We start from the raw sequence: 23,654 nt of genomic DNA, 5'->3' as shown, positions 1-23,654 counted from the left end.
TAGTTTTAGTTTTAGTTTACAGTAATATCATATATATTTTGAAAAAAATATTATTAAATGGAGTACTATATCTGGTAAAGTAGTATTTTAGGTAATTATTAAAATATCTATAAATATTATTTTGCTATTGAATTAAATGTATTTGTAAGAAACATTTATCTTGCGTTGTCCACCATCTTGAATGGATTTTTTCACACCACTCTCTGAAGTGCATTTTAAAATGCTGCAACAGAATTGGGCCAAAACAGGGTCTCTTACAAGGCATTAAAATGATGCAGTTTTTGACAGCATGTGCACCTTACATAGACAGCTCACTGGGTTTTGGAGCAGAACACATCATTAGCAAGTAACATTTCTCTGTACACTAGTGAGTGTGTTTGTGTCATTCAGGCCCCTCACTGCTGTCGTCCTCTTTAAGGCTGACATGGGAGAGATCTTTTAAGGCCTTGTAGTTGTTTTAACCCCTGCTGCCTCTCAGCAGGTTAAGCCTACCCAAACATCCATCCTGTGGGTCAGCGACAGCAATGACAACACGCTTTAGCCTTTCACACAGCTCATCCCCACTGTGATACCTGACAGGAACGGCCACCATCAGCCCTGCTGTCAGCTGGAAGCTTTAGGACCAACCACAGACCAATTAGACAACAGAGCACAAGTATGGATTGACACTGACCAAAATCAACACAAGTCTACAAAAAAAAAAAAAAAAAAAAAAAAAAAAAAATATATATATATAGGTTATATATATATATATATATATATATATATATATATATATATATATATATATTTTTTTTTTTTTTTTTTTTTTTTTTGTATTATATATAAATATATATAATCTGTCTCCGATTTATGAATTGCCTTTGTTATATTTCTCATTCTTTAGTTACTTTGGAAATCTGATGAATAATTGAAATAATTGTAAAATATAAATACAAGTGAAAACTATAAATCAGAATTAATATATTGACTGATTGACAGAATGGTCAGTGGATTTGGACAGAAATGAATCCAAAATAATTTTAGTGAATGCATAACTGTAATGTTTGGTGAAACTTGTAGGTGCATGTAAATGTGAAATAATACAACCTCAATGGTAATGCTAGTTTAGTATCATTGTCATACTATTTTTTTTTATAAATAGTTTTAACTTTTTTAGATTTTCAATCTTTTGTTTGAATTTTTGTTAAATTTTGTCATATGGTGTGAATAGTTTATTTATATGTCTGTATAATTTTTATACATTTTTATTTCAGATTTAATTAGAATTATTTTAGAACATCATATTAAACTAAATTAAAATGAGAACTCTTTTAGTTTTAGAAAATATTTTATTTTATTTCAAGTCACAATTTTTAATGGCTTTAGTTTTAGTTAACTATAATATTCCCTGGATGGTAATATGTCTCTGTAATGGTATGGTGCTAGTAACACTGAGGTCATGGGTTCAATTCCCTGGAAACGTATCTTCGGATAAAACGTACATCGAATGCATTTCTGCCATGTAAAATCGACCTAAACAGTGCAATAACTAACATTTAAAAATGTTTTTGTAAATGCGTTATTTTACAGCGTATATGGAGCCTGATTTAAAGTTGCATGCTGACGGAATCTAACAGCGCTGTATTCTTAAGCGGTGTCTCTGCCCCTCCTTCACTAAATGGAGTAATTATTAGCTGTCATTACCCTGCCCTCTGCCCTGATACAACTCAAAGAGAGGCGTCACTATCTGATCACTATGTAAATGCGGTTAGCTGCCTGCAGTAATGGATCAATGGAGCGCTGTGGGGGAGGACAGAGACTGTCGGCACTGCCTGTCTGCCTGTTCCCAGCAGGTCCACTGTCCCGTGCGTCTCCGAGGGAGGTGGGACAGGGCACGTCTACCAGCCCGGAGACTCGGGAAGAAAAAGCTTGGGGGGTTCAGGCCCGGGCTTGTCTTGGAGGTCTTGGATTGCCGGGGCCTCTAGCCCCAAATTTGAATATAAAATGAATGCAAATCTACAACGATTCAGGTCGATTCGGTTGAATCCACATACTTTGAAATGAGGGTCTACAACCCTTATGATTGCATTTCATTTTGTGACATTTATTTCATTATCTCAAATGCTGCACTGAAGCTAAAAAATAAAAACAGGCTAATTGCATTTCTAACAAAGCTAGAGTTCGCCCGGTGTGGAGCATTGCATGAATTTGACTCATTTCGGGACAGACTCGGTGTCTCTGTGGTTGTTGGACTGCAGAAGGTTGGTTGTGTACATGTCAACAGTAGCAGAAGTGTGTCTGTGATTAACATGCTCTTTCTGGAGTGTGCAATACACAGTTGTTTGGCCACATTAGCTTTATCTAACACCATCAAAAGGCACATTATCTTCATGTTGTCATTGTAGTTGAGTGAAGTACATGTAGATTAGAATGCTTCATTGACTCATTAAAGTGGATCTGCTTCAGTTACTCTAGATGGGAAAGAGAGAACGATGCATCGATGTTGTTCAGAAACATTCGAGCCCCGTCTAATAGAGTCGTTCAGTCATGACGTCAATTTGTAGGTTAAACTGGTGTGTCAAATTGTGGTCTTTATGTAGCTATAACTTGCTATTAAAAAGCACACAATGGTTTCAAAATTCACATTTGAGGCATGTGCAATTCATGTTGTAGAATAAAACATATTTTCAAATAATGTTAAGCACAGACCGTATAAAATTTCAATAAATTAAAAAACACAATTTTTAAAAGTCTATGGAAATTCTAGATGGTTCAAAAATGCTTAGCTTTAAGTCTCTTCTAGGTTTTTGGACAATAAACAGAACAACTCTATTAAAATTAAATTCATTTTTTAATGGTGCATTCACATGTTGAAATCATATATGTAGGCCTATTGTATAAATATTATATGAAAACTATATATATATATATATGTGTGTGTGTGTGTGTGTGTGTGTGTGTGTGTGTGTGTGTGTGTGTGTGTGTGTACCTTTTTACTTTTTACAGTTATATATAAACATTTTTGTTGCCATTGAAATAAATAAATTCTGAATCTAAGGCTGTATAAATCTCAGAGAAGAATCAAATTACTTCACTTCTGACAGTATCAACCTCACACAAATTTTGTTAGACCTATTTCTGATCTCTTTTCATAGTCAATTGAAATCAAAAATACTTTGTAGTTATTTCAAACTTTTGGACATATTGTTTAGTTTATTTGATGCCTGCTATAAAATAACCATTTAATCTTTGGCATTGGTTAGCTGTGTATTAACAGATTCACAAAGATTCGCTCAGCGCTGAGTGGGTTTTACACCGGGAAATTGCTGGATGACACAGCTGGGGCAAGTGTGTATGGTATGAGGTGTTTCGGCCAGCGCAACATCAATCAGTTTCTAGATTCAATAAATATAATGGGTCTGAATCAGTGGTTGAGCACTTTTAATGGCTCATAATAGTAGGAGGTCTGACATCGTAATGGCTCAATCTCTTCAGCTCTTTTATTAGGCCAATGCTAGAGGGCTGCATGTTCCCTAACACACACACACACACACACACACACACACACACACACACACACACACACACACACACACACAGCAATCATCTACATCACATATTGCTGACCCCAGCAGTGAATGGCAGTCACCTTTAATAAACAGAGCAATCGTTGAGCAATTACACCTAATGAAACGGCAGCCGAGAGGATGGTCTCATGTATAACACTATTATCTTTCATGCTGGTCCAGTTCTGCTCACTTAAAATGGAAAAATTTAAGGGCTGGAAAGGTGAAATGTGTGTCCCTTGGTTCTATCAAATTGTTGAGGTTTTAAAAGAAAATGTGTGTGTGTTGCCTCAGATGTTTCTAGTAAAATGGGAGTTATAACATGAAGTGGGAGATCATTACTAAGATCATTTGGAAGAATGTGGCGATAAATATCTGAGTTCATAGTGAGATCTCTGACTTTTTATTGCAGACTTTGGTGTCTTGAGCACAGTTTGAGACATTGTTGAGATGCCTTCTGAGGAGACGTCTGTGAGATTACTTGGATCTTTTTCTCAAGATGAACATCTGAGAAGTAGGAGACTCAATTCGCTCTCAATTTAAAGGGGACCTATTATGCCCCTTTACAAAGTCTTGATGTTGTTTTTGGGCTCTATAATAAAATAGGCTTTCATGCTTGTATGTTCAAAAAACATAATTTTTCCCATATTGTCCATTGTTGCAGCTCCTCTCTTCCCAGTCTGTCAGTAACGCTCTGTTTAGTTCCTGTCTCTATGAAGCCCCTCCTTCTGAAAAGCTTAATGGGATCTGATTGGTCGGCTGGATCAGTGTGTTGTGATTGGTCAAGCGCTTTGAACGTGTTTGGGAAATTTCCCGCCCCTCATCATAACTGCGAGTTTCAACACACTACTAACTAACTCAACCAGTCCCTTCTCCTTTAAATAGGGAATATTATAACGTGTTTGTTCCCGAAGAAAACTCAAGACTACAATGGAGGCGTTTCAGGGAGTTCAGAAACAGTGACACTGATATAAAGCATAACTCTCCGCTGGAGTGACTTTGCTTTGTAACTTTGCAGACCTTTCTCATGGAGATTTTTCTTTCCTATATATATTGGAAAATATATGCATCTTTCTAAAGTTATGGAAACAAATCAGAATGTGGGTTTCACGTTTAGCTCAGAAATGATCATCCATGCACACAGACTATGAAAGATGTTTGTTTTTTTTCCCTCAAGAGTAGGAGGAAATCCCTAAAATAAAGCGGTGATTGTGCTAAGGTTACGTCTCTTCTAGCGTGGATCTTCTTTGTTGTTTCTGATGCTATGCCAAGTTTACGCCTGCCCGTGGCACTGAAAGCTTTGTGAGAGGTAAGGTAACCTGCTCGGTAAGACAATACCTCGTTTACCCCGACGCCTTTGCACAGGCCAGATCGAATAACTAGAAATTTGAGGGACAAAGCCATCGATAAGCTGAACCAAAGAGAACGGCCACTTAGCTGCTTGAGCGAGACCAAGAGATGCCAGAGAAATCTGAAGCTGGAGCTGGTGGGACAGGCCTGCAGATCAACAGGGACCCATGAAGCCTGACTGACAGCACACTGATGTTTCATATGTGAAGAATCGCTCACTGCTAAGACAAAGGCTCTTTATGAACTTCTGTACCTTAGACTGGGGAAAAATGATCAGAGCCGGTCTACAGACGCAGAAGAACATCTCAGAATTAGTATTAATGTCAGTTTATTCCTGGTTTCACTTGTTAACAGTCAGTGGGTTCAAACGTCAGAGACAGTGGAAATGCCCATGTTGGTGTTTGTTCTGATTATAAATTATAACAATAATAATAATAAATAAAAAAAAATGAGTGAAAATTTTACTATGATTAGTAAAAATAATTTTGTCCCCAAATTTCCCTTATATTTGATTATTGACTGTGTTTTCTTTCTCTTATATAGGCCTGCTATATGCTCATTTTACTATTTTAATAATACTACTAATAATAATATACACTTTTTCATTTACATCTGTAATTTAATTAAGTTATATATAAGTATATATATATATAACAGATTTTCAAAGTGATTTCACTCTGGATTTTTAAACACTATTGAATATTATATTGCTATTTGGCAAGATTTATTACTGTTGTTTTTTATTATATTTTTTTATTTTATTGTTCATGAAGCTGAGATATGTAAGACATACTGGTACTACCTGCTTAAAACAGCTCCCTAACAATATTTTACTTTCATAATGTGGCATATCTTTCATATTAACCCAATAAATATCAAACCAATTTGATATTGAAAAGTGTTTATATATCAAATGTAAGGCAGCAACTTTTTTTTTTCTTTTTTTTTTTCTGTGTACTCTTATATAACTTGCAGTCTAATGTCACATAGACCAGTAAGAGGATTGTTTCTAGAAACGGTTCAAGGAAAAAGCTTTTAGTTCTTCTGAGTTAGATGTGAATTGACAGCTAGACTGTTCCCCGCGGTCGGCCCTCAGCCACGCCGAAGAGCCATTCCAACCTCAAGTACTCCTGTCAATCTAACAGGATTAACCATTACAAGAAATAATGTTTGGAATCACCCACTGGACTCATTTAATCTCGAGGCTAAGAGGCCCTCTAAGACTCTCGTGAAGCACAACAAATAAACATGCAAGAGTTTTTTCACATTTCCTGTGCATAGAGAATATTGTTACTATTATTGTTATTATTGCAGGGCTCTAACCAAAAGATCCCATCCAATGTTTCAGTTGATTCATAACTCATGACATTTGCTCCTCTCATATCCTGAATATGTAGTTATATTGTTATTTATTTTTAAATAATGTAGTCAGTTTCGTCTGTCTGGTTACTTGGTTACATTTTAGATCATGCAGGTACAGGATTAAAATCCAATTTAAACTTTGCAAGAGCGAGGGGAAAAGTTGTGTTTTGGTTAGTTTGACGTCTTGCTGTGTTCGTCTGTTGAGATAAATCACCTTTTGGCCCTGAGAGATGATAGTTCCCATAGCTCTCCAGTTTTATAGTGTTTTGAATTTTGCTGCCCTACTGTTACAGTCATGCTTTATCACACACAGCGACGCGGAGCTCAACAGGGACCTCTGCTGGCATTTTACAGCACTGCTCCGCCTTCAACCAGAGCATGTTGTTGTTGGTGTTTTTCTTCTTCTTCAAAAGTGTCTTATTATAATTTTAGATCTCTCAAAAGACAGTTTACGAAAAGACAGAATTGTGTTCTTTTGGCGAAATCTCTTTGTAAGTCTGTAAGATGGATAGAAAAGAAGTGCATGTGTTGTTCATTAGGTACAGTCAGTGCAAATGCTGAGCAATTAAAATGATGACCCCCCCCCCCCCCCCATATAACCATATTCAGGGATAAAAAAAAAAAAAAAAAAATTAATGAAATAAAGTGAAATAAAGTGAAATAAAGTGAAAAGAAATTACATTAAAAAAAATGAAATAAAGTGAAATGAAATTAAATAAAATAATAAATGAAATGAAATGAAATAAAGTGAAAAGAAATTACATAAAAAATAAATAAAATAAAATAAAATGAAATGAAATAAAGTGAAATGAAATAAAATAATAAATGAAATGAAATGAAATAAAGTGAAATAAAGTGAAATGAAATAAAAATTATAAAATTAAATTATAAAATTAAATGAAATAAAAAAATTGTAAAATAAAATAATAAATAAGTGAAATAACATTTTAAAGACATATTACTTTGAAATAAAATATATACAATAAAATAATCATTTCATTTGCACAAAGAGATATCACATAAAAATTCTCATGTTGTTCAAAATGAAGATTTTTATTTAAAATTCATGGGAAAAAAAAAAAAATCTTCATACTAAAAAACCCAAAGCTTTGAAATGCACTTCATGGTCTTTGGTGTGATTAATCTCAGTTGGAGTGATTGGCATGTTTGCAGTGTACACCAGTGGCCCCTATAGAGCTCTGAGGGCCCGTGAGGAGCAGGAATGTCTCTGTATCTCCTCATCCCTCCTGCAGCTCAGGTTACAGTGTTCATAGATCACGCTGACACTGCAGGATGGCTGTCGTGGCCCAGTCCTGCCCGGAGAGGAGTCCGCGGGGCCTGGCAGGGCTGTCCGCAGTTTACACCCACATCTATGGGACAGACACATGTTAAAGATGCAGCATCTGAGTGTCCAAAACACACAGATTGTTTTGTCTCAGAACTCCCCCTCATCTATTATTCAATACACAAAAAGCTCCTCATCAAATAAATGGCAGGTGCTATTTTACTACAATGTTTGCCACATACTTTTGAGAGCCTTTTTCTTTAGCACTTTTTAGACAATCGTCTGTTTATTTACTGGTGCTTCAAAGAGCCCTGAAGTGGTTTGTTTGATATGAATATGCTAGTACGCATCACTGAACACCTACTTTTTCAGATCTCAATTATGAGTTTTCTCTATTATTTATAGGAGCATTTAAAATAATTCTTCAGATAAGAGTTTTAAAGGAGAACTCCGGTCAATTTTAACATTGAGCTCATTTTTTTGTACATTTGGAGTGCTGTCAGTACAGAGAACAATGACAAAAATCGGTGTTGGCTACACCGTGTTATCCTCTTTTTAAAATTTGCACCCTGTTGACTTCAATGGGGCAAGTTTTAAACCTGCTTTTAGCCTCTTAACATCCTTGATGTGTCATTACAAGTGCACAGGTCATGTGAGTGATTCCTTCAGAGTGAACACTGTGAATCTGACTGCAGTAGATGTGCAAGATATGAATAAAAATTATGTTTATTCAGCCAGCGCACATACCTGTATTTACATCCTGTTTTCGGTCGAAGTCCATAGTAATCAATTGTCGAGTTCACGCGCATGATCATAGGTACTAAACCAATGCGCGTGAACTCGACAATCGATTACTATGGACTTTGACCGAAAACAGGATGTAAATACAGGTATGAGCGCTGGCTAAATAAATATCATTTTTATTCATATCTTCCACATCTACTGCAGTCAGACTCACTCGTGTTCACTCTGAAGGAATCACTCACATTGGCTGTGCACTTGTAATGACACATCAAGGATGTTAAGAGGCTAAAAGCAGGTTTAAAACTTGCCCCACTGAAGTCAACAGGGTGCAAATTTTAAAAAGAGGATAACACGGTGTAGGCAACACCGATTTTTGTCGTTGTTCTCTGTACTGACAGCACTCCAAATGTACACTAAAATGAGCTCAATGTTAAAATTGACCGGAGTTCTCTTTTAAGCCTCTATGAATCCCAACATGACAAAATTAGAAAAACAGAGAAAGAAACAAGAAGACTTAAATTCTTTTAAATTCGTGTAAATGAACTGCTCATTTTAAGAAGAATTTAGAGTGTTTTACAATACAAATGTAAACTATACATTACATTACTCGAAATATGTTATTGAAGTCTACTGTAAAATACATTACTATTTTTAATGTTTTTTTGAAAGAAGTCTCTTATATGCATCAAGCCTGCATTTATTTGATACTTATTATTTATTTAAAAAAAAAAAAACAGTAATATAAAAATAATCAGCTTTGCATCACAGAAATAAAATATATTTTAAAAGTATATTAAAATAGAAGACCATTATTTTAAATTGTAATTATGTTTCACAATATTACAGTTTTTTTCTGTTTTATAATTTTTTTATATTCTGTATATAATGTATTATTATTATGTATTATTCACATTGATTATATATAGTGTATATTACTTATTTTTTCACAATATTTTTGTTGTATTTATTTTGTTAATTATTTTTATGTTGTCTCCCTCAAAAATGGTTCTTGATAAGAAGTTTATTTGCTCTATCTGTACCTTTTTACCCATTTTTTAAAATCAAAATGTTAATGAGGTCAGAAAAATACATTATTAAACATGGCAATTGTTGACAGATTTGTCCGTTTCAGTTTCCTGAAGATGAATTGGTGGCCTTCCAGATGGGGGTGAGATGGGAAGACATGGATACTCAGGTGAGCTCTGGGATACCCCGCTCTTACTCACGAGGGTCTTTTACCGGGCGCAGTCAAGTAGAGAGAGGAATGCTGAGGAAGTGACTGCGCTCCAGGCCAATCTCTGAGCGTGGGGCTGAGAGACAGACAGATAGAGGGATAGAGGGATGACAAAAGACGAGAGCTGAGAGTGGCCCCGGGGCCGAGCCGACACGCCCACCTGTTGACTGCAGTCCGGGCGCTAAGTGCACTGTGAATGGACACTTACAATGGCCGGGGCAAGATGATCCGCTCTGTCTTTCTTTAGCAGCTTCTCTCTGATCGCCTCTTCCTCTCGGTGTTGACACCGATCAGCAGGTGATAGATCGACACAACCCATGAGAAACAGTCTTGGGAGATCTTGTGCTCATTCTTTACCATCTGCCTTAAATTCTTCTTAAAACCTCCAAGCAGTGTTTTAAACTTCAGCGGGTGTGTGTATACACGGGTTTCTGCTCCTGGCATTGTGTGGGTAAAGTCTGGAGGTTAACTGTTTCACACTCAAACAAACTGTTCAATCATCAGTCGGACTTTTGGCAGACGTTATGGTCGATGCAAACAATGAGAGATTTGTTCGGGAGACATAATGGAGATCTTAGTTGTTTCAGAGACAAATTGTTGATTATATAGGTTTATCAAAATACAAGAATTCGATGAGAATTGCTTCAAATCGACATCTCTGACTTTTGTATCTTGGCAAATCTGAGCACATTATTGGTATATACAGTAGTCAACATTTGGATCAAAACCTTTCATCAAAGTTATACATGAATTTTGAACAATACCCGTTCTTGTCTTAGGACAACTTTGATTAACTTTTTTGATCCACTTCAAATTTTGACTACTGTATATTCTAAATAAATTCAGCAATGGCGCATTCAATTGATCAAAAGTGAAAGCAAAGGCGTTTGTGATTTTTAAAAACAGATTTGTATTTCATATAGATGTTATTTTAAACTTTCTATTCGTCAAAAAAAAAAAACTGCAAAAAATTTAACTCGGTTTCCATAAAAATATGAAGCAGCACAACTGTTTTCAACATTGCTAATAATAATAAGAAGAAGAAATGTTTCTAGAGCAGCAAATCATCATATTAGAGTGATTTCTGAAGGATCATGTGACACTGAAGACTGGAGTAATGATGCTGAACATTCAGCTTTGATCACAGGAATAAATTACATATTAACATCCAAATAGCAGACACTTGTGTGTGTATGTATGTGTATATATATATATGCAGACTTTTTCTCATGGTCAGAAGTGTCTCATACCGTCATTGTATCACTCATCACATCATCCTTGCGTACGTGTTGGTGCAATTTATCCACAAAAGCCACCGGTGTTCAGAGTGACTTCATCGCACCTTTTTCAGCACGTACATAATACAAACCTGCAATTATCCACAGACAACACGACAAATTGCAGCGCCATCCAAAAACCACCTCACGCTAACCCGGAGGGACACACAAGGAACCCGATACGGCTTTTCCTAAACCTCTCAGCCTATGTGGATCTCAGACGTCAATGCGTGAGGTCAGGGCAGATTTCAGCTCTTTCTTGAGTTGGGACAAACCTCTTTTTACATTTATAAGCAATTGAACTTTTTCATGAACTGTTTTTGTTGGAAAAACACCTAAGGAACCACCTTGAAAACATCTAAAAATATCATTATCATCATGAAATTGAATATTAAATGTAGTGTAATATATAAATATAAACATAATAATATTTAGTTTGTGCTCACACTGAACAGATCTTTGCACCCAAGCTCCTCCAGGATGAAGAACACATTGTTCTTTTATTCGTCTGCTGTGAGAGAATCCTGAGAGCTGTCACAGTCCATCAAACCCGACACATCACATAGAGACGTCAAACAGTGCTGATGTGTTTTATGGATTTTATAGACCGGAGATGTAGCATGACGAAGCAGAGCGTTCGGTACACCAACAGTATTTCACCAAACTGACACCTGTGCTGAGTGTGAAGAGATGCCTGCTGGTGGAACTGTTGAAATGAATTTGAAATGGACCCCATGATATCGCTGTGAGATGGTGTAATATGTGTGTGGATGGGGTCCGCCCAGCGTCTGAGATTTGGGAGAGGGAGATCTTGCGTGTTACGGCCGTGTGGAGGAGAGAACAGCTCGCTCTCAGTTTCACCGTCAGGACTGTGATCTCTGAAAGAGCGTTTCGCTCCACTGACGGCCTCGGCTTTCATCTTAAACGCTAACCCATCACCTACGGCTTCGGTTACCCCTGTAGTGACAGCTTCAGATGAGTCAAGATGTGCTTCTCCACATACAAAGATGGTTTTTGAGTGGGAAATGAGGGCAGTTTTCACAGAAAGCTGGAGGATCAATGTCAGCTTAAGTGTGAGCATAATGCCTGAAAACCACACTGATTTCACCCTGTCAGTACAGCCTGAGAAAATATGAAGTTTATTTAGAGCTAATTGGGAAATGCACATATATGCCAAAAATTAAATATAAGATTATTTCATTGTCTAAAAGTACACTGGGGTTTCGTGTCATACACAATTGAATTTAGACACTATATGCACTATATACATACACTATATGCTTTTAGATAGCTAGCTAGATAGATAGATAGATAGATAGATAGATAGATAGATAGATAGATAGATAGATAGATAGACAGACAGACAGATAGACAGATAGATAGATAGATAGATAGATATATAGATAGATAGATAGATAGATAGATAGATAGATAGATAGATAGATAGACGATATAGATAAATAGATAGATAGATAGATAGATAGATAGATATAGATAGATAGATAGATAGATAGATAGATAGATAGATAGATAGATAGATAGATAGATAGATAGATAGAGATATAGACAGATGTATAGATAGATAGATAGATTGATTGAGAGAGATATAGACAGACAGCCTGATCTCACGGCAATTCGTACGAATTCTACAAGGTGGCTAATTCGTACGAATTCATACGACCTCACTCATACGAATTCGTAAGATTTTTGCAAAATCGTACATATTTTACGAATTGCCCAATTCGTATGAATTCATACGAATGACCTACCCCTGACCCCACCCCTAAACCTACCCATCACGTGGGTTTAGACAAATCGTACAAATTCGTACGAGTGAGGTCGTACGAATTCGTACGAATTAGCCACTTTTTTATCACTTGTACGAATTCGTACAAATTGGTCATGAGATAGCGTTGAGACAGATGTATATATAGATAGATAGATAGATAGATAGATAGATAGATAGATAGATAGATAGATAGATAGATAGATAGAGCGTTACTCGTCCACGCCAGTCACAATGATTGTTTTGTGGTTGCTAAGGTGTTAGTGTGTTGCTAGGCAGTTGAAGGGTTTGGATGAGAAATATTAAGCTCATGCCTTTTTTACCCAACCAGCAAGTTGAATGGTTAAAGTAAATCAATGTGATTTTACAAAAGTGGGTCTTGTAGCAACAAACAGAAGTAAAGTCATCTTACATAATTGCCTGTGTTTATCTTCTTGACAGTTTTATGACTGTCTTGTTAGTGTTCATTAGTAGACCTGCTGGCTCTCATTAGCAGTCCCTCAGGCTGTGTGTAAATGCAATTATAAACAGAACACTCTCTATGAACTGCACCACTGGAGGGCAGTGTAATGTCCTGTGTCTGAGGAATATCCTGTCATGGGACTTTTTTGTCTTGTGCAATAAGAGTCTTATCCGTCAAATGGTCAGACAGAGAGCTCAGCTCAGAGAAAGTGTCTCAGACTCACTTAATCAATCACAGAGGCTGTCAATGTGGCGTCCTCTCCACTCGCTGGCCTGCCGAAGGGGACAACAGTGTCTTAACTGCGACAGGTTAACCTGTGGGCCTGACATACCGTGCCTCAAGACGCTGATCTGGGGTCAGATGTGCACTTAATCATACTGAATTGTAAGATAATCACTGGGGAAGATAAGCTCAGATGTGGAGATTGGTGAATAGCTGGAGTCTGACAGGTTAACTTCCAGCTCCTCGAGTCGTGAGCTCTTTTTCAGATTGTCAGTGTGAGAAACAGGCTTTGTTCCAAACCCTAGTGAGCTGTCTATCTAGGCAGCATTTAAAGACATCATAAGTGTGCTCATGTGAATGCCGCATTTTGCTTCGCATCTATTTTTCACTGAAAAGACAATGCTGGTTTGCAGCAAGCACATTAAAAAAGTGAAGAGAAATGTGCATGTTGACATGATATATAAGCAAATAATAATTTTTTATTTTTCACCATTTGTAATCACTCGTCTGCCTTCTATTTCTTTTTAAATAGTCCTGTGAGACGTATGTTTTCATGCAATCTCTCAATTAATAGTTGTCATAAAAATGCAAGCACAGTCATGAAGTAGAAACACTTGAAACAGATAAGCACATGAAATTCTACACAAATAATTGAATACAAAAAGGTATCTATTAAAATATTTAAATCTAATTAAAAATGTTTTACACTAAATGTTATGTACTGTTTATTTTTGTACTCATTCCCATAGCAGTGACATACTGCACTTAAGTTTTCTCATATACTTTTTATATAATATATTTTTTTTAAATTTACCCCAAATATATTTAAGATTATAAATGTAATTTCTTTCTCACATATGAAACATATTTTGCCATTTCAAATATATTTCCATAAAAAAAAATCATATTATAATATATATTCCCTTAACCTACACTGTTAATAACATATTCAAATATTTAGAATATATTTGAAATCTAATAAATAAATATAATCCCCCCCCCCCCATTTTGGTGGACTTGTTAGCAACATGGCAACTCTATTGAAATCATTTGTGATCTAGTCCCTTAAGTTGGGATGCTGCCTTCATAGACAGCTCACTAGTTTTTGGAACACTTGTCGGGCTGTTTAGATGTGTGTGTGAGAGAGAAAGAGGAGGCTAAAGTGGAGAAATAGCTGGAGGTGTGATCTTATCTGATGTTAACTGAAGAATGACACCATAATGGAACAGCAAGGGTGTAATTATTCTCTTCTCTTCTTCTCTCCTCGCTCCCTCCTTCTCTCCACCCCTTCATGCTCTGCCCTCTCTGACAAATTAAGATTAATGGCTGAGATAAGCGCTGGTTCCTGCCTGTCTCCGCTGCATCCAGTCACAGCTCCAGTGTGTGAATGCTCAGATCAGTTCTCACTCTCATGGTGTACATCTTGCTCAGTGTGCAAAGTTTAGGATGTTGGATTATGAGTGTGTGTATAGCATTAAAACACATCAGCATCGGTTCTCGTCATATTTTATGTTCGGAGGTATACAGACTGGGGGTGGTGGTTTGAAATTAAGTCAAGCAACCCTATTGGGGTGTAAAAAAGTACATTGATAATTTTTTTTTTTTTTTTTTTTAAATGTCTGTATGATGAACAGTTGTACATGATGTAGATTATTGATATAATCATCAAGTAAACCTTTATTATTTATGACTTATTTGTTTATGACATTATAGATTTACATGTCACATGTATGCATACCATATGTATCATATAAAACTTTCATATGAAAGTTTTTGACTTTCTTATCAAAAAAATAGTCTTTAGGATAATTAACATTGGCTAACAGGGATGCCACAATGACATCTTAGGCTTCTTAAGACAAACCTCAACCTTTTTATTTTTATTTAATCTTTTGAATTATGAAACAATAGATCTAGATTAGATATGGAAAAAAATAAATATAAAAATGATTTTGTGACTGTGTGGTTGTGAAGTGTTAGTGGAAAATATAGGCTAGTTAATGTGATGAACTACACGCGTGTGCTGTGTCAGAAATCACATATTGTATAGTAGGTACTACATTTGGTTTGAAACTTACTTTTCCACCTTTGAAAACTAAAGTATGTTCTATAGTATGAGTGTGTGTAGTATGAATGAAATTCTGAAGTACTGCATCTGCCATGTTGTCACTGTCATGTGAGCGTCGCTTTACTGCCATTCATAAATTCTCTCCCCGTGGCACTGAGAAAAAATGATGAAGTTAGTGAAGGTTCCTGCAGCATTTGAGTGCAGATTCAGTCAAAATCTTTTCTAATCTAATGCAATAATATTCAAAAACCAAATATTTTTTAATCTAATGAAATAATATTCTAGGTGTTCAATCACTTTATGTGTGAGGTTTAGTTTATATATTTAAAATCACTGCTTTGTGTGTGTGTGTGTGTGTGTGTGTGTGTGTGTGTGTGTGTGTGTGTGTGTGTGTGTGTGTGTGTCTGTGTGTGTGTGTACTTGTTTAACCTACATTGTGGGGAGCAGCCAGCGGTCTCCACGAGGGAAACGGGTTAGTTAACATTCTAAATGATGTTTATTGGAAAATGCAAAAATGTTTCTGTGATGGGTAGGTTTATGGTTAGGGGATAGAACAAAGATACTGAAACCTAACATGTGAATGTGTGTATGTTCAGGCGTGTGTGTGTGTGTGTGTGTGTGTGTGTGTGCTTGTTTGTGTGTCTGTGTATCCCCTGCAGGCACAGGTGTGTGTGTGTATCCCCTGCAGGTACAGGTAGGTGTGTGTGTGTGTGTGTGTGTGTGTGTGTGTGTGTGTGTGTGTGTGTGTGTCACCTCTGTGATACAGGTTTTTGGAGAATTGTGTTTCAGCACAGAGGGTCTTTCCTTAATCCCTTCACACCCTCTGAGTGACCCGGGCTCAGGAGTCTGTCCGCTGACAGAGACACACAACACACACAGAGAGAGAGAGAGAGAGAGAGAGACAGAGAGACAGAGAAAGGTATAGAATAAAGGAGAAGAGATTATCCTCCATTCCTGATGTAATTCACTGTGTGTTTGCATACCAAACGCCTCTGAGAGATTCCCATTGAAGTCAAGCATTTGAGAAACGTCACGCGTGAACGTCCACATAATCCCCACAAAGAGGGTAAAATGACACCCGGTTTGTGATCAATATCATTTTAATTCTATTTAATTCCATTTACTTTGATATATCGAAAAGCAACATTTCAAGACTAAATGCCAGAAACAATAAACAAGAGGACATTTTGAAACGTTACCGAGCTTCTAATTTACTGAGATACAATATCAATACAATAATAATAAGCATAAAATAATAATAGTAATTTTGATAGTTTCATCATTTTGAAACCTATTATTTTCCCTTCAGTTCTTTAATAAGGACCTCTTATTTGCCTCTGACTTAATGAAAACCCTATAGACAGACATTATTGAAGCTTAAACCTTTTTCTTTTAATACAAAGTAGGCATGGACATATCAGAACTGCGTATATAATATAATAATGCAATTTATATATTATATAATATAATGTATAGGCACATATAATGTTTCTATTTGAGGTTTGACCACAGGGAAAGCATTTTGTATAAAAATATAATAAAACAAATTGGCAATAAAACATCTCTACAGTCTTTACACCAAGTGGAGAATTTTAGCATATGAATTTATTGCAATCCATCACATTTATATCTAAGCAAGTCCAGTACTCAATTAGTAAAAATTAATAAAGTAATTTAGGATAATCTTCATGACATGGCTTTTTTAGCAATTAAAACACCATAAAAAATACATAAATAGCATTGTTAATGACAGCTGATATCTTCAAGCTTTAGTTCAGACCGTTTATTCGTGGACCAGGTGAATACGTGTTGAATCAGGTTGAGTTCAGAGCGAGGTTGAGTTTGACTGTCACGTCAGCTCAAATTTCTAATGATTTGGAAGAAGAGATTTAGCCAAATTCCCTGAAAAGCACTTTACATATCTCACTGTCAATATAGCCGCACATCACATGGAAGAATGATTTTACTGTCTACGCTCATACTGTATTTACATCATTCATTCAGCAGAAGCGATTCATTCACAGGATAGAGTAATGCAAGTATCATACCAAATTTCAGCTGAGCATTACTGAAGTGTAAGTGCAGAATATTGGACTCTTTGATGATTTTATTCAAAAATAATAAGTGCAATATGGTTGGCTAGATGGTTAAAATCCCCAGAACTGAAGTTTTCAACTGTTCTTTGAAAATTGCATTGGATTCCCCTGTTGGACGAAAGGCTGGAAGTTCATTCTTACACTGAGGGACAGTGAACACTGTAGTATAGCCTTGAATCTCGTTGTCTAACAATGAATGTTCTCAGAACTTTAGCTATAATGTTCTGGCAAGATTCTCTCAAAGTTATGAACCAACGTTCTTTCAGTAACATTAATCGAATGTTAAAGTTTTTAACAATGTTCTCAAAACTTGAGCACAAAAACGTAATTTAGTGTTTTTTTTTTCTCCTGAAATAATTTAGTTGTAACTTCGTCTAACATTTTTTGTTCTGAAAACATTCAAAAGTTACATTCCCATAATGTGGGAATCAAATGGGGAATGTTAAATGAACGTTCCCATAACTAAGAAAAAATGTTTTCAAAATATTTTTAAAACTGGACGTTTTTAACATTCAGAGAACATTCAGAAATAAACTTAATGGGAATGTTAGCAGAATATTTTTATAGTGTTAATATTGTGTAATATAATAGCCAACCTACTCGAGTACAATAGCATATTGTTTGTCTGAGATCTGGAATCATGAGTTTGCACCTTGCAGGGTGGCAGCAGAGAGCAGCAGGATCAACAGTGAATGGGATTTCAACAAGTATGTTCCTGGATCAACATCTTTGCGGGACAAGTTTACAGTTTCTGTCAAGTTTAGGCTTACAACAAGGCTTTTACATTAGTGTTATTCACCTGTCATTTCCCTGTGATTTTAGAGATAAGTTATGGGTAGGGTTAGGACTACATTTTCAGACAGGAATGTAGATCCAGGAACATGTCTTTCTTGGTGACCGGATAAACAACACACACTCCTGCTGCCCCCTGCTGGCTGGAACCCAGCTCACACCCCTGCATCGTGTCGCATAAAGCATAGTCCAAGGGCCAAAGGTTCATGCAGTGATTATGGAAAATTACATCATACAGGGACTCACAATGACCTGACATTCCTGTAAATGGATATAATCTCATATCATAATCTAAACCATTAGATTTATGAGTCCGTTTTTCAATGCTATTGACTTTTTATAAGACATAATGAATCTGAGTGCAATGATTTTTTTTTTTTTTTTTTTTTCTGTTGCATTACTGTGTCTCTGATTAGTAAAGTACACACTATCCCCGGTTTCACAGACAAGCCTTAAGCCTAGTCTCAGGCTAAAGCGCATGTTTGAGTTGTGTTAAATATAAAGTAACTTGCACTGACACATGTTAAAATATGCCAGTGTCATTGTTTTATCTCAAGATGCACATCACTAATGTTTTTCTCTAAGGCATGTTTATAAAAGCTACTTAAATGCCCTAATTGAAAATGTTAATCCTGGCTTAAACTAAGCCCAGTCTGTGGAACCAGGCCTATGTGTTTAAAACTGAGCACAATATCCTCATCACTCTAAAAAGATTTATTATTGTAATATGGCATTATTAAAATATGGTAATATTTACAGAATATTTGATGAAAGTATGATACAACAGAACTGTAATATTGACAGTTTAAAGCCAATAAGTCCAACAGTATATCTGATGCATAAGCAGATAAATAAGCGCTAAATATATTCACATCTATAAAATATGAAAGACAAATTGCTTAAAGTCTAAAGGAACTGATAGAAGTAAATTTGAACTGTTTTCTTAGCCAACATCATGCAAAGGTATTTTAGGTTCTTAGTAGAAAAGCTAGACAAGTAAATGACATTTATAAAAGTTTTTTGATGGCAATGTTCTTACACATAAGTGTAATAAAATATATGCAGTGGCCTATAAAAATATCTGAACACTTAAGTCAAACATGCATCAGATAAAACATGAAATCAAAAAGCATATTCCTATGAGATGCTGTTATCTAATGCAATGACATGTTTAGTGTGATTTAAGAGTACAAACACTTTGTATGTAGAGCCTATAACTAAAACAGTTTTAGTCATGGCAAACCATAAGTTTAAAGATAAGTTCAGTTCTGCAATTCACATCACAGTTAATGTGGCAGTTCCAAAATAATGGGCTCAATTCAGCTCAGGTCTGAAAATCATCTCCCGTTAAGACCCGTTCACACCAAGAATGATAACTATAACGACAACTACATTCTGTTTAATACAGCGGGTTTGTCGTCTGCCGCTTTAAATGCTCAAGCTTGTTTTTATCGTTCATCGGCTGGAATAAAAATCGCGTTTGATTGTTCCGTTATCGTTATAGTAGTGGTGTGGTGGACTCTGCTTTTAGGATGATTTTTAAAACCTCATCTTTATTGTTAGCGTTATAGTAATTGTCGTTGGTGTGAATGGGCCTTTAAACAGATTTTTGTGTTTTTTCTGTGTTTCGGCTTTAGTACATCATGATCTCTTTGGGCGCATCCTCCGTGGGTTTCTCCTGCTCTTTGCGGCGTGTGTACGCGGTGTGGACGTACAGATACACCACGAGGATGATGACCATATTGAAGCAGATGTACGGTATCAGAAGGAAAAACCCCACCTTTAGGTTAATATTTATATCTTTCAACACCGCAGTGGGTGTATCGGCTTTCACCAGCGTCTCGAACATCTGGCCAATGTAGGCGTTCGCCACATACAGAATCAGCGCCAAGCTGGCCACACACACTAGACAAGAGATAAGACACATAAAGGTCTTGAAACCACTTTTAGTATTATCTAAACATTTTAAAAGTGCTGTAACGTCAATTGAAGAGTTGATTCTGCACTATTTCTGATCAGATGCAAGCACATTTTTTGGTTTGTGACATATGTTTTCTCACCACTAAGTCCACTGCACGTGTATACCCCTATTGGTCCCATGTAGGTCTGATATGGGTTGCTGAAGCTGTTATAGAGTGAGACCAGAATACTGCCCACAGACCCCGCAAGAGCCAGAGCCAACAGGATGACAACCAGAGCGTGCAGGATAACCGGAGCTCCTGCTATTTTCCCCAGACGATTAAACACTAAGAGAAAGACAGAAAGACTATTCTATTGGAAAATAAGAATGCACAAAACATTGATTTTAAATCAAAAGACATAACCTTTGACAAACTCCAGTAAGTATAAAATTCTATTGTGATTTATATGGAATTGCAGTTCTAATTCCTGAAAATTCCAAAGGTCATCTTAGTCCATCATTTTGAATCTGCAAGCTTTTTCATTGTATTTACTGGTATCATATACATATATCAATCTATCATAATTTAGATAAACTTAATTTGTCTATTGCTTCTATCTTATATGGTATAAGTTTACACTTGAAAATGTCAAAATAGCATAATCTAGCATGCTTATTTGATGCTCACCTTGCACTTCTTCTCCAAGTTTGGAAATCCTGGGGCAGTCGATTTTGTCTTCTGTGCCGCTGAAAAGGCCGATTCTGAGACTGGAGGATCCATTGAATTCACTGTTGTTCGGTCCGCAGGCCATTTTGGCTGAGGCCCATTCTGCCGACATCCCATAACCCAGCAAACCCACTCCAGCTGCACATATTAAAGAACTTGACAAGAAATGCAGTAGTTTCTCCGTGGACGGCATTGTAACTGTGGTCCTTTTTTTCTAGGTCCTTAGCTGAGAATTTGCTTGTCAAGCAGACCCTTTTGATTCCTGACGCTTCCTGACGCTTGTGGCTGGAAAATGGGAGAACTTGGGATGAGGTGAGGTGTTGGTGGGTAATAAATTGTGCTGTATAGGTTGCACTTTGCTTCACAGATCTGAAACCAGTAGCCAGGTGTTTCCTTGTAATGGCAAAGGTTTGGACTGAGGTGGGGAGAGCTGATCACAGTTAAGCTCATAATGAAGCTCATCACAAGGAGGGCAATAAAGTCATAAAGTAATCGTCTGTACAGTCACGGACTGCTGCTCGTGTTGTCATGGCATTTATATTGCAGTTCACAACATCATAAAGAGAGTGACGTGGGTTTGATCAGAAAGAAACGATCTAGAAATCATTCTCTGACAGTACAGAAGTCCTGCTTTACTGCTGTGGTGTAACTGGCATCGTTTAGGACCCTTATAATTGATCACAGGGCACTGGGATGGTCTGAAGTGTAACATTTATGATCCCTACAGTAATAGTTAATATGACAGTAGTGATATTCATACATAGAGAGATCAACATTCTCATTGTTTTTAAATAATGTTTCATACTTTATTTAAAGATGATTTTGTTGGCTGTTAGATCTGTAGTGGTGAAAATAAAAACAGTAAAAGAAAAGGAAGAGATATGATATTAAACACTACACATCCTCATCAGGTAAGAAAACATGTTTATATTATATAAATGTCTGTATTTCCTGAATTCTATATTTAGATTTACTGTGATGCCTTGTCCAAAGTCCGTTCTCCTGTGATACCATATCACCATGGATATTAAAACACACCCACATATAAAACACGCACACACATGCAAGCAGAGATAGTAGGATCAGAAAATGTGTGGAATACAGATATATTATACCAGAACAATGAAATAAAATAAAAGTATAGAAAATAATTTTTAACCAGCAGATGGCGCATATCTTTCAGTTAATCTGAGAAAACAGCATTGATTAAAATTATGCATATATTAGATTAACCATTAGGCATATTTATAGTTTTAATCATTTTAATTAAATATTCTACTTATTTGTTTTAAATAAATTGCTTTTTTTATTTTTATTTTACTGTCCTTTGTTCAGTTTTTTTTTTTTTTTTTTTTTTTTTTGGTGCTGATAATGATGATTTAATTACATTTATTACACTTAAAATATGCTCTTTATAACTGCTTTGCTAAACAGATGCTGTAAAACTAATATAAACAAAATAATACTGTAGAATGGTAGGCGGCATGAAATAAAAGGTGCACACATCGGGCGGGGTTTATCGGATGTTGATAGATTAAAATAATAATTACTATTTCTGCTAGTTCTGCTATGCTGTGTAGTTTTTTTTTTTTTAGTGTGGGGATACCGGGTACAGTTGCAACATGTCATTTTTCTCCAATCAAAAACAAGCTAGAGTGATGACACTCATACTGAACATGCACAGTTAGACCCCCCCTCCCCCCACACCAAGAAGACAGTAGACATATTCAACATCTGCTGCTGCATTTATTGAACAAAACTTGTTTTAGAGGTATGAAAGTACATTTTTTCATGAGATATATTTTTGTCATACTGTCCTGACATTTTGTATGAATTAATCAAAACTTAGTTAGTTTGAATTATTGTTTTGTTGACTTCTAAGTGACATGGTTAGCATGTGTCAAAGTCAGTGTGTCTAGCCGGCACATGATGTTCTGTCATGGCTGATGGTTTGTGGACGGTTGCAACAAGTTATAAATTGCATGTTTAATAAAAGTTTGTTGCATTTCAAATTGTTCAATTCTTCCTGTCTGACACTGAAATATGGAGAAATTAAATATCATCTGTAACGCCTGCACACTGAATCTATGTAGGCCTATGTTAACAAACAAAACTCAATAACTGTTATTTGATAAATATGACTAAATAAATAAATTATAGGCTACAGTAATATTGAAATAAATAATACAATATTATAGTAGGCCTAAAACAGTTAATATTTTCAGAATTCTATGCTCATTGAGACAAAAAGCTTAGGTTAATTAATGAGATTTAAGGTATTTTTAACATGTTGCAACCGTCCCTGGGTCGGGGTCAGTTGCAACATCTGGCTTCTTCCATTCAAATAAATACTGTGAACGATATGTCATATATAATCATCTTTAAATGGTATGGGTAATTAGCAGACAGATGCAAGTTTAATATATACAAATTTGGTTGGTCTAGCTCAAATAGTCTCTGAGTAACTGAGAGAAATGCAAAAAGTGTTGCAACTGTCCCCGGTCTTCCTAATAATTAAAGTATCAATTACTGTCCAAACTGCTGAAGGAACGCCTGAACTCTGTTGGAAGTTCTGTTCTTTTTCTTTGTGCGGAACAGGATAGACCAATCACAGACGATTGTGATTTTTGAATAAGTTTTCCCATTTGTCTATCATACACAAATCATTTGAAATAACAGAACACAACGACCCAACAAGAAACAAACGAGCTCAACTTCACATTAACGCCAGATGTTAGAGATGCCAGAGCTAATCTGAACCAAAGCTAGAGGCTGAAGATCGAATCAAACCTTGATCTTG

General features: G+C 36.1%; 1 protein-coding gene across 1 annotated transcript; it reads right to left on the bottom strand.

Moving 5' to 3' along the window:
- Positions 1-18,927: 18,927 nt before the first annotated feature.
- clrn3 (clarin 3) lies at positions 18,928-21,051 on the bottom strand. The gene is made up of 3 exons (XM_079852130.1): positions 20,816-21,051; positions 20,288-20,473; positions 18,928-20,132 (listed from the first exon to the last, which is right to left on the bottom strand). Exons 1-3 carry the CDS (start codon positions 21,045-21,047, stop codon positions 19,861-19,863), a joined length of 690 nt encoding a protein of 229 aa, XP_079708256.1. The 5' UTR covers positions 21,048-21,051; the 3' UTR covers positions 18,928-19,860.
- Positions 21,052-23,654: the final 2,603 nt, after the last annotated feature.

Source organism: Squalius cephalus (genome assembly GCF_949319135.1).
Source record: "Squalius cephalus genome assembly, chromosome: 19".
Lineage (NCBI taxonomy): Eukaryota > Metazoa > Chordata > Actinopteri > Cypriniformes > Leuciscidae > Squalius > Squalius cephalus.
The sequence above is the reverse complement of the archived record's forward strand: the minus strand, read 5'-3'. Positions and strand labels throughout refer to the sequence as shown.